At 41.4% G+C, this 15,182-nt stretch overlaps 1 protein-coding gene across 2 annotated transcripts in view; it reads left to right on the forward strand.

Annotated features, from left to right (window-relative positions):
• SYTL5 (synaptotagmin like 5) overlaps positions 1 to 15,182 on the forward strand; it is a 106,726-nt gene that overhangs the window by 24,336 nt on the left and 67,208 nt on the right. For both annotated transcript variants that reach the window (XM_065900822.1, XM_065900823.1), the window contains exon 2: positions 13,159 to 13,368. In XM_065900822.1, coding sequence (XP_065756894.1) covers positions 13,159 to 13,368 — 210 coding nt within the window. The remainder of the gene's footprint in view (positions 1 to 13,158; positions 13,369 to 15,182) is intronic.

The following is a 15,182-nucleotide window of genomic DNA, read 5'->3' on the forward strand; positions in this document are numbered from 1 at the left end:
TTTATGGCTGAGTAATATCTTTTTCATAATATTCTTTCTCTTTATATTCTTCATTACTTTTTAACAGTTGATTTGGGGCCATATTTACCTCTACTACACATTTTCATCCATCTCCAGTATTCTTTGTTTCTTTTCAGGTAAGAACAAAGAGAGGAAATGGTTAGACTTTAAACGTTTTCAAGAATCACAATAGTTTTGCTTTGTCAACAAAAGTGTAGGAATGAGGTTAAGGAAGATGGGAAAAGTTCTAAAAGTCCTTACCAAGTAATTAAGAACATTCTGTAGTTTTCTCAGGCTCACATTACTTTTTCGAAATGTGTTTGATTTCAGTTTTAGCAAATTTTTATTTGAATTCTTAGCCGATCTAACATTGTACATTTTTCTCTTCTCCTTCTCTTTTTTAATAATAATGGCACCATGTTGTAAAGGGCTCTATAATTCATGAAGCACACTACCATGGTCAATTGCCTCTGGCGCTCGCAAACACCCTCGGAGGAAGATACGAAAGGAATTACCATCTTCATTTTGAAGTTGAAGTACTGAGACCCAGAGAGATGTACTGGAATGCCCCGTGATACCTAGTATGGCTGAGATTTTCTCCCCCCACCCACTCCCTTTCTTTCTCCCTTCGTCCCTCCTCCTTTCTCCTTCTCAGGTCACTCACCAGCTTTTGCTTATGCTCTCTTTTATTCATTCAATTAAATGATAGCTGTTATGTTCCCAGCACTGCTTATGTGCTATAAAATGCAAAACTGAACAAAACAGATACAGTCTTACCCTCGTGGAGATTACAGAGGAGTTGGCAAGACATTAAACCAGTAAAAGCAGCCAAATAAATGTACAATTAAAAATTATGGTAAGTGCTGTGAAGAAAAAGAACACAGTTCTCTGAGTTAGACTAAGATGGGAATCTGTGGTAGATTTGGTAATCAGAGAAAGCCACTCTGGGGGAACAGCCTTATAACAATGAAGCTTTATTTGTCTCTCATGCTACATGTCCATGACAAGATGGCTAGGGACTCTATTTCATGGCATACTCAGACCAGGACTCAAACTTACAGGGTACACACTATTTGGGACATTGCCATTCTTCATGCAAAGAAGAGGGTTTGTGATAAACCATGCACTTGCTCTTATAGCTTTTACCTGGAGTCACATATCACATTTCATGGACCAGTGTGAGTCATGTTACCACATCTAATGTCAGGAGGGCAGGGATCTGCAGTCCCAAGTTGTTCCACTTTCCCAGCCTCCCTTGCAGCTAATGGTGATGCTGTGACAGTGTCTGGTCAAGGGAACCTAAGGAGGACTTCATTAGGGAAGTTCTTCTTGATGGAAGGAATTCTGAATCAATTTTTGCTTTTCTATTAAGATACAGGTGTAACTGGCACGCCCTCCCTATTCTTCCTGCCTTAAACTTGGATGCTCTGCTGAAGATGCCTGGCCATTTTACATAAGAATGATGAGCCATACCTTGAAGATAGGGGACCATCAGAATGAAATGAATTCTTAATGACCTGATTTTGCAGCTGAGCTAATACAAGCAACTACCTAATTCTGGATTTCTTGTATGTGGGGGGAAGAAATGAAACCAATTTTTTAAGCCTGTTACTTGGAACCAGAAGCATTTCTAGCTTATGTGGATGAGAGAGATGAACAGATACTGTGCTTATGTTGCAGGAAGGGGGACCCCTTCCAGGGCCCGAGAGTAGGGTCTTGTCTAACACTCGGAAAAGAATTGTCCGAGGAGACACACGTGCTGACAAAGCAAGAGACTTTATTGGGAAGGGGCGCCTGGGCGGAGAGCAGGAGGGTAAGGGAACCCAGGAGAACTGCTCTGCCACGTGGCTCACAGTCTCGGGTTTTATGGTGATGGGGTTAGTTTCCGGGTTGTCTTTGGCCAATCATTCTGACTCAGGGTCCTTGCTGGTGGTGCACACATCCCTCAGCCAAGATGAATTCCAGCAAGGAGGATTCTGGGAGGTTGGTAGGACATATGGACTGGCGTCTCCTTTCATCTCCTTTTGACCTTTCCCGAATTCTTCCGGTTGGTGGTGGCTTGTTCTGTATTCCTTACCAGGATCTCCTGTTGTAAAATAACGCATGCAGATGGTTACTGTGGTGCCTGGCCAGGGTGGGCAGTTTCAGTCAGTGTTTCCCCTAATACTTACAGCCCAGAAACTCACCTTTCTCAGATACCTTCCTGAGACTGGACCAGCAATGCAGGAACCAAATGAGGTCCACCTTGCTTTGTGAGTGGGGACTATTAAAGCAGAGGAAAGAGACATCTTCCATCCTGTTCCTCTCTCCTAGCTCCCTGTACTTCCCTTTCTCCTTGGTACTTATTCTCCAATTGCACACTTTGTTTTCCTGGCTGCAGTTACCCTCCCATTATCCTTTCTCTTCTTCTTGAGCGTCTGAAAATCGTTGTGTCCATTTAAGGTGAAATTATCCTAGATATGATTGAATTAGGTCAATTTCTCAGAGATTTGAAAAACCAGTAAGCTGGGACTCAGGATGGGAAAGAACTGGATACTGCTACGTAGCTAAGGTGCATATCAAAGGAATGATTTCAAGGAGCCCAGACTCTTGCATCTTCCCATACATAGAAAACCGCTAAATTTATTAACTTGAGATGTTTGGTTGGTTTACTTTACGGTAATCTTTTGATGTTCCGACTACCTGTTTTTTGTTTTTGTGTTTGTTTGTTTGTGTTTTGCAAAACTTATATATTTCCTGAGTCCTTTCCCTCTTCTGAGCAGCCCCTCAGAGCTATCTGAGAGGCTGCCTCCTGGGCTTAAATCCTCAGAAAGTCTGCCAAATAAAACAATTCTCAACTTTTAGGTTATGCATTTTCTTCAGTGATGCCGGCCTATGGAATTCTCCCCAGCTTTTTCCATAGTCTCAGTTAGCTCTCAGGATATGTGGGACAATTAACACCAATTGCCTTAGGAATTCCCAATTGGTGTGTTTGGACCTTGAAGTTCTTGCTTCCCTGTGGCCTGATTTATACAGAGTCCCAAGTCTTTTCAGACTCTAGAAGTGGGAGCTCAGTGAAACCCAATTGCTAAATAAAGTCCTGTGAATAGAACACAAAGAAAGATGCAATATAAATGTTTGACTTTATGGCCATACTTTCTCCAAGTGGCCTCGCCCACTGTAGTTAAGGAGCTGCTAAGTAGTTAAACTTCAGGCACCTGATCATAGAATTTATTTCCGGAAGAGAATTAGTCTCTTGGAGTATCCTGCAATACCCCCTGTTCTCAGTTTCTTATTCTTTGGCCCACCAGCCTACTGGGATAGGACTCAGTCTAGGATTGTTCTTTGTTTTACTCATTTTGATCACGGTGTTTCTTTATCATTGTTGCATGAATTGTTACAGATTTTGACTAGGCAGTGTTTTATTTCTCCTGTGCCCTGAGGTGTTTAAAGGTCTGTTAATGCTCTTCCAAATAATACAACTGCAATCTTCAAATGAGAACTCATCCTGTTATTTTAAAACTTGTAGCCTTTACAGGTTTTCAAAAGTAAATTGTGTGGAACTTTTCTTACACTCAATTTCAGGAGCCAGTTGCTCATGAAAAAGGACATAAAGATGCTTTGTAAGCTCTAAATAAGGGATTAGAAAAGCATGTGTTGTGTGTGGGTTCTGGTCATTTGTGTTCAGTTGGACAAGAGAGTGAGGACTCTTTTTTTCTTTTCTATTATGGTTTATTACAGGATATTGAATATAGTTCCCTGTGCTATACAGTAGGACCTTATTGTTTATTTTATATATAGTACAATAGTTTCTATATGCTAACATCAAACTCCTAATTTATCCCTCCCCCAGGCTCTTTTCCTTCTGGTGACCATAAGTTTGTTTTCTATGTTTGTGAGTCTGTCTCTGTTTCATAAATAAGTTCATTTGTGTCATATTTTAGATTCCATGTGCAAGTGATATCAAATGGTATTTGTCTTTCTGACTTACTTCACTCAGTATGGTAATCTCTAGGTGCATCCATGTTGCTGCCAATGGCATTATTCTTTTTTATGGCTGAGTAGTATTCCATTGTGTGTGTGTGTGTGTGTGTGTGTGTGTGTGTGTGTGTGTGTGCGCGTGTGCGCATGTGTGTGTATCACATCTTCTTTATCCATTAATCTGTCAAGGGATATTTAGGTTGCTTCCATGTCTTGCCTATTGTAAATAGTGCTGCTATGGACATTGGGGGGTGCATGTGTCTTTTCAAATTAGAGTTTTCATCTTTTCCAGATATATGCCCAGGAATGGGAATGCCGGATCATATGGCCACTATATTTTTAGTTTTTTTAAAAAATTGAAGTACAGCTGATTTACAATGTTGTGTTAGTTTCTACTGTACAGCAAAGTGATTAAGTTATACACATATATACATATATATATATATATATATATACACACATATATATATATATTCTTTTTCATAGTCTTTTCCATTACGGTTTATCACAGGATGTGGAATATAGTTCCCTGTGCTGTACAGTAGGACTTTGTTGTTCATCCTAGAGTGATGAGTCATCTTGCATCATTTGTCCTCTTCTTGACTGACATCAAGGATACTGGGAGTCCTTAGTAGGTGTCCTGTTTTGACTCATTTTCGTATCTGAAGTACAGAATGCCTAGCACACAATAGGCACTCAATAAATGCTCACTGGATGAATGAACGAGACAAAGAACCATAGGTTTTTGGAAACCTTACTCCTCACTTTTAAAATTCTCCGTTTACGAATCTCTCATTAGGCTAGGAATTAAAAGACTTGCTTTCTGATTTTATCTCTACTGCTTACTATCTTTAACATGAGGCTCATAATATCTCATAAGCTACTTTGAAGGCCCAAAAGAGGTAATAGTTTTAAACATTTAAGGATCTTATGATCTAGCACAGAATTGAGTCCTGAGCAGTATATATAAGAAACTAAAGCCATCGTTCCTGCCTTTGGGGAGATGCTAATCTAGTTGGGTATAACAAAGCAGAGAACCACAAGTGTAGAAGGAGGTGGTATGAGATGTGTGCCATGATCCTGGGATGTCTGGGGGTATTTTTGTTTGTCTGTTTTTGTTTTTTTCTGGAAATGTATTGAAGGAGGGAATGGAGCTGGATAACAAAAGAATGGCATGTCTGTGAAGCATTTAAGTGGGAGTGAACCTATCTTCTAGAGGAGTGTTTTCCAAATCTGGCAGTGTATTAGAATACATAGGGGAGCTTTAAAAAAAAATCATTGCATGGGCCACATCTCAAACCGATTATACCAGAATCTGTGGGGATGAGAGTTGGGAAACAGTACTTTTTTTTTTTAATACATCTTTATCGGAGTATATTTGCTTTACATTGTTGTGTTAGTTTCTGCTGTATAACAAAGTGAATCAGCTATATGTATACATATATCTCCATATCCCCTCCCTCTTGAATCTCCCTCCCACCTTCCCTATCCCACCCCTCTAGGTGGACATAAAGCACCGAGCTGATCTCCCTGTGCTATGCGGCTGCTTCCCACTAGCTATCTATTTTACATTTGGTAGTGTATATATGTCCATGCCACTCTCTCACTTCATCCCAGCTTCCCCTTGCCCTCAAGTCCGTTCTCTACATCTGCATCTTTATTCCTGCCCTGCCACTAGGTTCATCAGTACCGCTTTTTATGTTTTAGCGTATGGCATTTGTTTTTCTCCTTCTGACTTACTTCAGTCTGTATGACAGATTCTAGGTCCATCTGCCTCACTACAAATAAGTCAATTTTTTTGCTTTTTATGGCTGAGTAATATTCCGTTGTATATATGTGCCACATCTTCTTTATCCATTCATCTGTTGAGGGACACTTAGGTTGCTTCCATGCCCTGGCTATTGTAAATAGAGCTGCAATGAACATTGTGGTACATGACTCTTTTTGAATTATGGTTTTCTAAGGGTATATGCCCAGTAGTGGGATTGCTTGGTCATATGGTAGTTCTATTGTTAGTTTCTTACGGAACCTCCATACTGTTCTCCATAGTGGCTGTATCAATTTACATTTCCACCAACAGTGCAGGAGGGTTCCCTTTTCTCCACACCCTCTCCAGCATTTATTGTTTCTAGATTTTTTGGTGATGGCCATTCTCACTGGTGTGAGGTGATACCTCATTGTAGTTTTGATTTGCATTTTTCTAATGATTAGTGGTGTTGAACATCTTTTCATGTATTTGTTGGCCAGCTGTTGGAGAAATGTCTATGTAGGTCTTCTGCCCATTTCTGGACTGGGTTGTTTGTTTTTGTGATATTGAGCCGCATGAGCTGCTTGTAAATTTTGGAGATTAATCCTTTGTCAGTTGCTTCGTTTGCAAATATTTTTTCACATTCTGAGGGTTGTCTTTTCATCTTGTTTATGGTTTCCTTTGCTGTGCAAAAGCTTTTATCTTTCATTAGGTCCCATTTGTTTATTTTTGTTTTTATTTCCCTTACTCTAGGAGGTGGGTCAAAAAGGATCTTGTGATTTACGTCATAGAGTGTTCTGCCTATGTTTTCCTCTAAGAGTTTGATAGTTTCTGGCCTTACATTTAGGTCTTTAATCCATTTTCAGCTTATTTTTGTATATGGTGTTAGGGAGTGATCTAATCTCATACTTTTACATGTACCTGTCCAGTTTTCCCAGCACCACTTCTTGAAGAGGCTGTCCTTCCTCCACTGTACATTCCTGCCTCCTTTATCAAAGATAAGGTGACCATATGTGTGTGGGTTTATCTCTGGGCTTTCTATCCTGTTCCATTGATCTATATTTCTGGTTTTGTGTCAGTACCATACTGTCTTGATTACTCTAGCTTTGTAGAATAGTCTGAAGTCATGGAGCCTGATTCCTCCAGCTCCGTTTTTCTTTCTCAGGATTGCTTTGGCTATTCAGGGTCTTTTGTGTTTCCATACAAATTGTAAAATTTCTTCTTCTGTGAAATATGCCATTGGTAATTTGATATGGATTGCACTGAATCTGTAGATTGCTTTGGGTAGTACAGTCATTTTCACAATATTGATTTTTCTAAACCAGGAGCACTGTATATCTCTCCATCTGTTTATGTTATCTTTGATTTCTTTCATCAGTGTTTTATAGTTTTCTGAGTACAGGTCTTTTGCCTCTTTAGGTAGGTCTATTCCTAGGTATTTTAATCTTTTTGTTGTGATGGTAAATGGGATTGTTTCCTTGATTTCTCATTTCGATCTTGCATTGTTAGTGTATCGGAATGCAAGAGATTTCTGTGTATTAATTTTGTATCCTGCACCCTTGCCAAATTCATTGATTAGTTCTAGTAGTTTTCTGGTGGCATCTTTAGGATTTTCTGTGTATAGTATCATGTCATCGGCAAACAGTGACAGTTTTACTTCTTCTTTTCCAATTTGTTTTCCTTTTATTTCTTTTTCTTCTCTGATTGCTGTGGCTAGGACTTCCAATACTATGTTGAATAATACTGATGAGAGTGGACATCCTTGTCTTGTTCCTGATCTTAGAAGAAATGCTTTCAGTTTTTTACCATTGAGAATGATATTTGCTGTGGATTTGTCATATATGGCTTTCATTATGTTGAGGTAGGTTCCCTCTGTACCTCCTTTCTGGAGAGTTTTCATTATAAATGGGTGTTGAATTTTGTCAAAAACTTTTTCTGTATCTATTGAGATGATCATATGGTTTTTATTCTTTCATTTGTTAATATGGTGTATCACATTGATTGTTCTGTGTATAATGAAGAATCCTTGCATCCCTGGGATAAATCCCACTTGATCATGGTATATGATCCTTTTAATGTATTGTTGGATTCTGTTTGTTAGTACTTTGTTGAGGAATTTTGTGCCTATGTTCTTCAATGATATTGGTCTATAATTTTCTTTTTTTTAAATACCTTTGTCTGGTTTTGGTATCCAGGTGATGGTGGCCTTGTAGAATGAGTTTGGGAGTGTTCCTCCCTCTGCAATTTTTTGCAGGAGTTTGGGAAGGATAGGTGTTACCTTTTCTCTAAATGTTTGATAGAATTTGCCTGTGAAGCCATCTGGTCCTAGACTTTTGTTTGTTGGAAGATTTTTACTTACAGTTTCAATTTCATTACCTGTGGTCAGTCTGTTTATATTTTCTAATTCTTCCTGGTTCAATCTTGGAAGGTTGTACTTTTCCAAGAATTTGTCCATTTCTTCCAGGTTGTCCATTTTATTGGCATATAGTTGCTTGTAGCAGTCTCTTATGATCTTTTGTATTTCTGCAGTGTCAGTTGTAATCTCTTCTTTTTCATTTCTAATTTTATTGATTCGAGTCCTCTCCTTTTTTTTCTTGATAAGTCTGGCTAAAGGTTTACCAATTTTATTTATCTTCTCAAAGAACCAGCTTTTAGTTTTATTGATCTTGCTGTTGTTTCTTTGTTTTTAATTCATTTATTTCTGCTCTGATCTTTATGATATCTTTTCTTCTACTAACTTTGGGTTTTGTTTGTTCTTCTTTCTCTAGTTCCTTTCGGTGTAAGATTAGATTGTTTGAGATTTTTGTTGTTTCTTGAGGAGAGCTTGAATTGCTATGAACTTCCCTCTTAGAACTTCTTTTGCTCCATCCCATAGGTTTTGGATTGTCGTGTTTTTGTTGTCATTTGTTTCTCGGTTTCTTTTTTGTTTTTCTTTTTTTGCGGTACGCAGGCCTCTAACTGTTGTGGCCTCTCCCGTTGCGGAGCACAGGCTCCAGACGCGCAGGCTCAGCGGCCATGGCTCACGGGCCTAGCCGCTCCATGGCATGTGGGATCTCCCCGGACCGGGGCACGAACCTGTGTCCCCTGCATCGGCAGGCGGACTCTCAACCACTGTGCCACTAGGGAAGCCCTGTTTCTAGGTATTTTTTGACTATCTCTGATTTCTTCAGTGATCTCTTGGTTATTTAGCAGCGCACTGTTTCTCTCCATGTATTTGTGGCTTTTTTCTGTTTTTCTCCCCTGTAATTGATTTCTAATCTCATAGCGTTGTGGTCGGAAAAGATGCTCAATACTATTTCAATTTTCTTAAATTTTCCAAGGCTTGATTTGTGACCCAAGATGTGATCTATTCTGGGGAACGTTCTGTGTGCACTTAGGAAGAAAGTATATTCTTCTGCTTTCAGGGGGAATGTCCTAAAAATATCAGTTAAGTCTATCTGGTCTGTTGTGTCATTTAAAACTTGTGTTTCCTGATTTATTTTCTGTCTGGATGATCTGTCTGTCGGTGTAAGTGGGGTGTTATAAAGTACCCCTGTATTGTGTTACTGTCGATTTCTCCTCTTACGGCTGTTAGCATTTGCCTTATGTATTGTGGTGCTCCTACGTTGGGTGCATAAATATTTATAATCGTTATGTTTTCTTCTTGGGTTGATCCCTTGATCATTATGTAGTGTCCTAGTGTCCTTCCTTATCTCTTTTAACTATCTTCATTTTAAAGTCTATTTTATCTGATATAAGTATTGCTACTCCAGCTTTCTTGTTATTTCCATTTGCATGGAATATCTTTTCCCATCCCCTCACTTTCAGTCTGTATGTGTCCCTAGGCCTAAAGTGGGTTTCTTGTAGACAGCATATATGAGGGCCTTGTTTTTGTATCCATTCAACCTGTGTCCTTTGGTTGGAGCATTTAATCCATTTACATTCAACGTGATTATCAATATGTATGTTCCTATTATCATTTTCTTAATTGATTTGCTTTTGGTTTTGTTGGTCTTTTTCTTCTCTTGTGTATCCCGCTTAGAGAAGTTCCTTTAGCATTTGTTGTAAAGCTGTTTTGGTGGTGCAGAATTATTGTAGCTTTTACTTGTCTGTAAAGGTTTTGATTTCTCCATCGAATCTGAATGAGATCCTTGCTGGGTAGAGTAATCTTGGTTGTAGGTTTTTCCCTTTCATCACTTTAAATATGTCCTGTCACTCCCTTCTGGCTTGCAGAGTTTCTGCTGAAAGATCAGCTGTTAACCTAATGGGGATTCGCTTGTATGTTATTTGTTGCTTTTCCCTTGCTGCTTTTAATATTTTTTCTTTGTATTTAAGTTTTGATAGCTTGTTTAAAGTGTGTCTTGGCGTGTTTCTCTTTGGATTAACCTTTATGGGACGCTCTGTGCTTCCTGGACTTGATTGACTATTTCCTTTTCCATGTTAGGGACGTTTTCAACTATAATCTCTTCAAATATTTTGTCAGACTCTGTCTTTCTCTCTTCTTCTAGGAACCCTGTAATTTGCATGTTGGTGGGTTTAATGTTGTCCCAGTGATCTCTGAGATGTCCTCAGTTCTTTTCATTCTTTTTTATTTATTCTGCTCCCGGCAGTTATTTCTACCATTTTTTCTCCCAGTTCACTTATCCATTCTTCTGCCTCAGTTATTCTGTGATTGTTTCCTCCTAGAGTTTTTTTAATTTCAATTATTGTGTTGTTCATCACTGTTTGTTTGCTCTTTAGTTCTTGTAGATCCTTGTTAAACATTTCTTGTATTTTCCCCATTCTGTTTCTGAGATTTTGGATCATCTTTATTATCATTACTCTGAATTCTTTTTCAAGTGGGTTGCCTAGTTCATCTTCATTTATCTGGTCTTGTAGGTTTTTACCTTGCTCCTTCATCTGTAACATACTTTTTTGTCGTTTCTTTTATTTTTAATGGGTGGGGCTGTAGTCCTGTCTTACTGGTTGTTTGGCCTGAGGCGTCCAGCACTGGAGTTTGCAGGCAGTTGGATAGAGCCTGATCTTGGTGCTGAGATGAGGACCTCCGGGAGACCTCACTCCTATTAATATTCCCTGGGGTCTGAGGTTCTCTGCTAGTCCAGTGGTTTGGACTCGGAGCTCCTACCACAGGAGCTCACTGAGCACGACCTCCGGCCTGGGAACCAAGATCCTGCAAGTCATGTGGCATGGCAAAAAAAAAAAAAAAAAGAAAAGAAAGAAGGAGCAATACAATAACAAAGAATAAAAAATAAAATAAAATTAGAAAGATAAAAAATATATCAGGAAAAATTAAAATATAATTGAAACAACTGCAACAAGGTAAAATAAAACCACAACAGAAAGAGGAAAAAAAAAGGCGAACAAGCCAAAAGGAGCAGAACAATAACAAAGTATAAAGAATAAAATAAAATTAGAAAAATAAAAGATTTATTAGAAAAAGTAAAAATATAAAGAAATCAGCAAGGTAAAACAGAGCCCTAATCTAAAAGAGGAAAAACGGGGGGAAAAAAAGCCTTGGCTGTGGCGGGAGGAGTTTAGGTGGGAGGTGGAACTTAGGCAGGGGTGGGGTCTAGGGTGGGGCGGGACCTACATGGGGGTGGGTGGGGTGACGTTTGAGCATGGGTCAGGGCCCAGGCTCAGGACCACAGTGGGAAAAGGCCTTGGGGGTGGAGCCTAGGCAGGGCAAAGTTCAAGCGTGGGGCAGGGCCTCTGCTTAGGACCTGCAGGGAAGGGGAGAGGCAGCACGTGGAAAGGAGGGCTTCTGGAGCGTGGAGTTCCGGAGTTTGGAGGTAGGGCCCTGAGTGAGGGTGTGTGGGTGGGGTTTAGGCACAGTGTTGGTCGGGGTCTCTGAGTGCAGCAGTAGGGCCCTGGGTGGGAGTGTAGGGGTGGGCTTGGGCTCTGCACGGCAGGAGGGAGGCTCCAGAGGGCAGAGGATTAGGCCCCGGAGCCCAACAGGCTCCCTGGTGCCTAAGTGGATAGGGAAAGCGCTGGCTGCGTTCCCTTCCGTTCCTCCACTACCCCCCATCCCCGTACCCTTCTGTTCTCCTCCTTCCCCGCTGGACCCCCTAACCTGTGAGTGGATCCCGCTGGGTGTAGGAACTCCTTCCCTCCCCCAGCCGCCCCTCAGGTGTGTTGGTCCTGTTGGTCCGGCCTTTACTTTTGCTCCCCCTTCCCTCCCTCCCAGTCCCTCAGAACCTGCGTGGCTAGAGGCGGCCTTGGTGAGCAGAGGATCTCAGCAGGCTCCTGGGGGCCCAAGTGGGCAGTGGAAACCTGGCCACGCTCCCTTTTGATCCTCTGCCCTTCCAGTGGTCCCCCAATTTCCCCCTTCGGGTGTGGGATCCCTTCCCCTCCCACAGCCACCCCTCAGGGGCGCTGGTCTTGTCCTGCCTCCACTTCTCCTCCCCCTTCACTCCCCCTCACTACCCCCCACTCCCCACGTCCTACCTGGTTGCTAGGGGGTTCCTCCTGTCCCCTTAGGTGTCCGTGGTCCCCAACTGGTGCCTGCGAGGTGCCCTAGTTGTGCGGAGATGTGAATTCCACATCCTCCTAGTCCAGCATCTTCTCATTTAATCTTAAAAGCAGTCCCAGTAGAATGTTGGGCTTCCCTGGTGGCGCAGTGGTTGAGAGTCCGCCTGCCAATGCAGGGGACACGGGTTCGTGCTCTGGTCTGGGAAGATCCCACATGCCGCGGAGCGGCTGGACCCGTGAGCCATGGCTGCTGAGCCTGCGCGTCCGGAGCCTGTGCTCCGCAATGGGAGAGGCCACAACAGTGAGAGGCCCGCGTACTGGAAAAAAACAAAACAAAACAAAAAAGAGTCCCAATAGAATGTTAATACTCCCAGTTTAGAACTGAAGAGACTGAAGTTGAGTGGGTAAATCATTGTTTAAGGTTGAACAAGTAATTCATGATGGAACCTCTATTCAAAGAAAGGCATATCTAATAGCAGAGCCCCCAGGTCAGTGGAAGTTGTTGGAAACCCTCATATGTTAAGCGGAAGCATTTTGACCTGAAATGATGGACAGTGTCTTTGCAGCAAACTCTTCATTGGCTCTCTTAAGGAAAGTACCCATGTTGCCAAGCTTGATTTCACACTCTCGCCTCATGTAATATATCTAGGCAAGGAGAGAACATGGTATTGTGCATGCCTGTAGACTGGGGTTGTATTCCCATGTTATGGTATCAAGGATACCCTGGAGAAGATAGAGTGGAATGTAAATAAATACTAATAGCAAAATAGTAGTGCTAGTGGAAGATGTCAAATTAAAACAGAAACATTATGTTTTTCCACTACTGAGATCAAAGGATTATTGATTCTGGAGGGAGAAATTGTGTTTTTTGAGTCATTTGACTCTAACTCCTTGATTCTTTCAAATATTCTTCCAAATGAAAACACCCCTTAAATGAAGATAGCTCTGCTCCTCTGCTTTGTTTTTGGGGATTTTTGTAAGTGATTTTTTTTCTCTTCTTCCAGGAAGCTGAAAAATGAACTTTTGGAAGCAAAACGTAGAAGTGGGAAGACTCAGCAAGAGACCAGCAGGGTCTGTGCTCGCTGTCAGAGAAACCTGGGCTTGATATTCGACCGCGGAGACCCGTGCCAGGCCTGCTCACTCAGAGTGTGCAGCCAGTGCCGGGTCTCAGGCCTTGGTGGCAGCTGGCGCTGCACCGTCTGTGCCAGAGTCGCGTGAGTTTCTTGCCTTTGTGTGGAAAGTCCGTTTTGATGACTGAAGGGTTTGGAGTGGGGGAAAGCAAGAAGGAAGAAGAGTATTTAAAAGATAGGGATAGAGAGTAGAACTAAAAGTGTAGCCCAGCCACAGGCTCAGCACTGCCTTGGCAGGGTGTGGTGTGTGTGTGTGAGAGAGAGACAGAGAGAGAGAGGGAGAGAGAGAGGAAGGGACAGACAGACAAAAACGGAACATTATGCTTATTTTTTAAAACTATAAAACACAGTACAACTGGAAGCCTCACAGAACATGGTCTCTTGCTGCATCTGAAAACCACCCTCTGGCTTTCTTAGAGCCATACCTGGCTCCACGTGGCTTCTCAGAAGGCACAGACAATTGCCCTTGAGACATTCTTAGACATTTGGTGTGACTGGCGAGATGAGTATCAAATATCCAGCCTGCTCTTCACATCAGTTGAAGTAGCCCCTGAATTTCCTCCCAACCTAGTTCTTAAGAAAGGGTGAAGGGAGACAGCTTTATCATTCGCCTCCGTGTTTAGCCTGCGGGAATGTCATGGCTGTGGGTTTCACCCTGCCAGCCAGGGTGCACATCAAGAGTCATTGTTTTCTAAGTTCAGTTAAACTGGAGTCCAAGCACGATAAGGTCTCTACTACTCCTTGGGCATGCCAAACTCCATCCTTTTAAGAAATCTGACCCTGGATCAACTGGTACGTTTTCTCCCTCCCAAGGTCCCTTCATCTCTTCTGCTCTGGATGGCACCTAATAATCTCATCTCCAGGCAGCTCCATGTTGACCTCTCTTTCCTGTGGTTGAGGTTGGGGATGCTGGCATCACATCAGGTTTACCTGGTTTGGTTGGGTTGGGTTTATCTTTTATCCTCACTAACTCATTCTCTTATAGGAGTTAAGAGGCTATCTTGGGAGGAAAAGTGAATAGTTTAGTAGTAAGAGTGAGTGACCTTCATTTCCACCTTCTCTGAATGAGGACGACTGTGTTCTATTGAGGTCTCCTGTGTTCACTGATTGCATTATTTAACCAATGTTATTTCTCCTGTACTTTTTCATAAAATTGATCATAAATTGAGCAGTTCATGCTGTGTTTCCACACTACATTGAGATAAGCAGCTCTAAAGCAATGAACCATTTAAGGTATCTCATTTCTTTCTTTGGATACATTACTTTGATTTACCTAAGCAACCATCTTCAGTTCTTTGTCTCGCGTAAATTCCTCTTCATACTTGCCTCGTAGTCATTGGCAAACATCATTTACCAGATCTGGAGGAATGAGCACTGATGGAATCATTGACATAATGTGTTGCGACGTAGCTTTTGTTGATATTGGTATTCTTTCTCTAAACTGAGTCTAGTCATCTGCAAATCAAGATGCAAAAATAATCCTGGGTACCTTCCTGTTTTTCCCATGAAATCAAAGTATTTACTTCGGATATTTCTCCGTATACATATACAGAAAAGTATCAATAATGCACTTTGCTTTCTACTTAAAAGAAACATGATACATCTGTGACTCATGTAAGTAATGCAGAAGTTGCTCTTTTAGACCCTGGACTCTTCCTAGAAAATTTGTTTCTGTGTGGGATAATGCTTTCTCCAATTCTGCTTTCCTTTACTTGGCATTTCAGAGTTGGATATAAAGGTTCTTCCAGTATAGTCAAATAATGAGTTGTAGAGGAAATAATTAATGGACAGAATTTCCTCAATTATAGTTTTGCTTGTATGCAATTTTGCGGGAGCATTTGTCCCTCTCCACCCTTAGTGACCACTAGAGGACAACAAATCAAATTAACAAGAAGCAA

Source organism: Phocoena phocoena, chromosome X (genome assembly GCF_963924675.1).
Source record: "Phocoena phocoena chromosome X, mPhoPho1.1, whole genome shotgun sequence".
In the NCBI taxonomy this organism is placed as follows: Eukaryota; Metazoa; Chordata; class Mammalia; order Artiodactyla; family Phocoenidae; genus Phocoena; species Phocoena phocoena.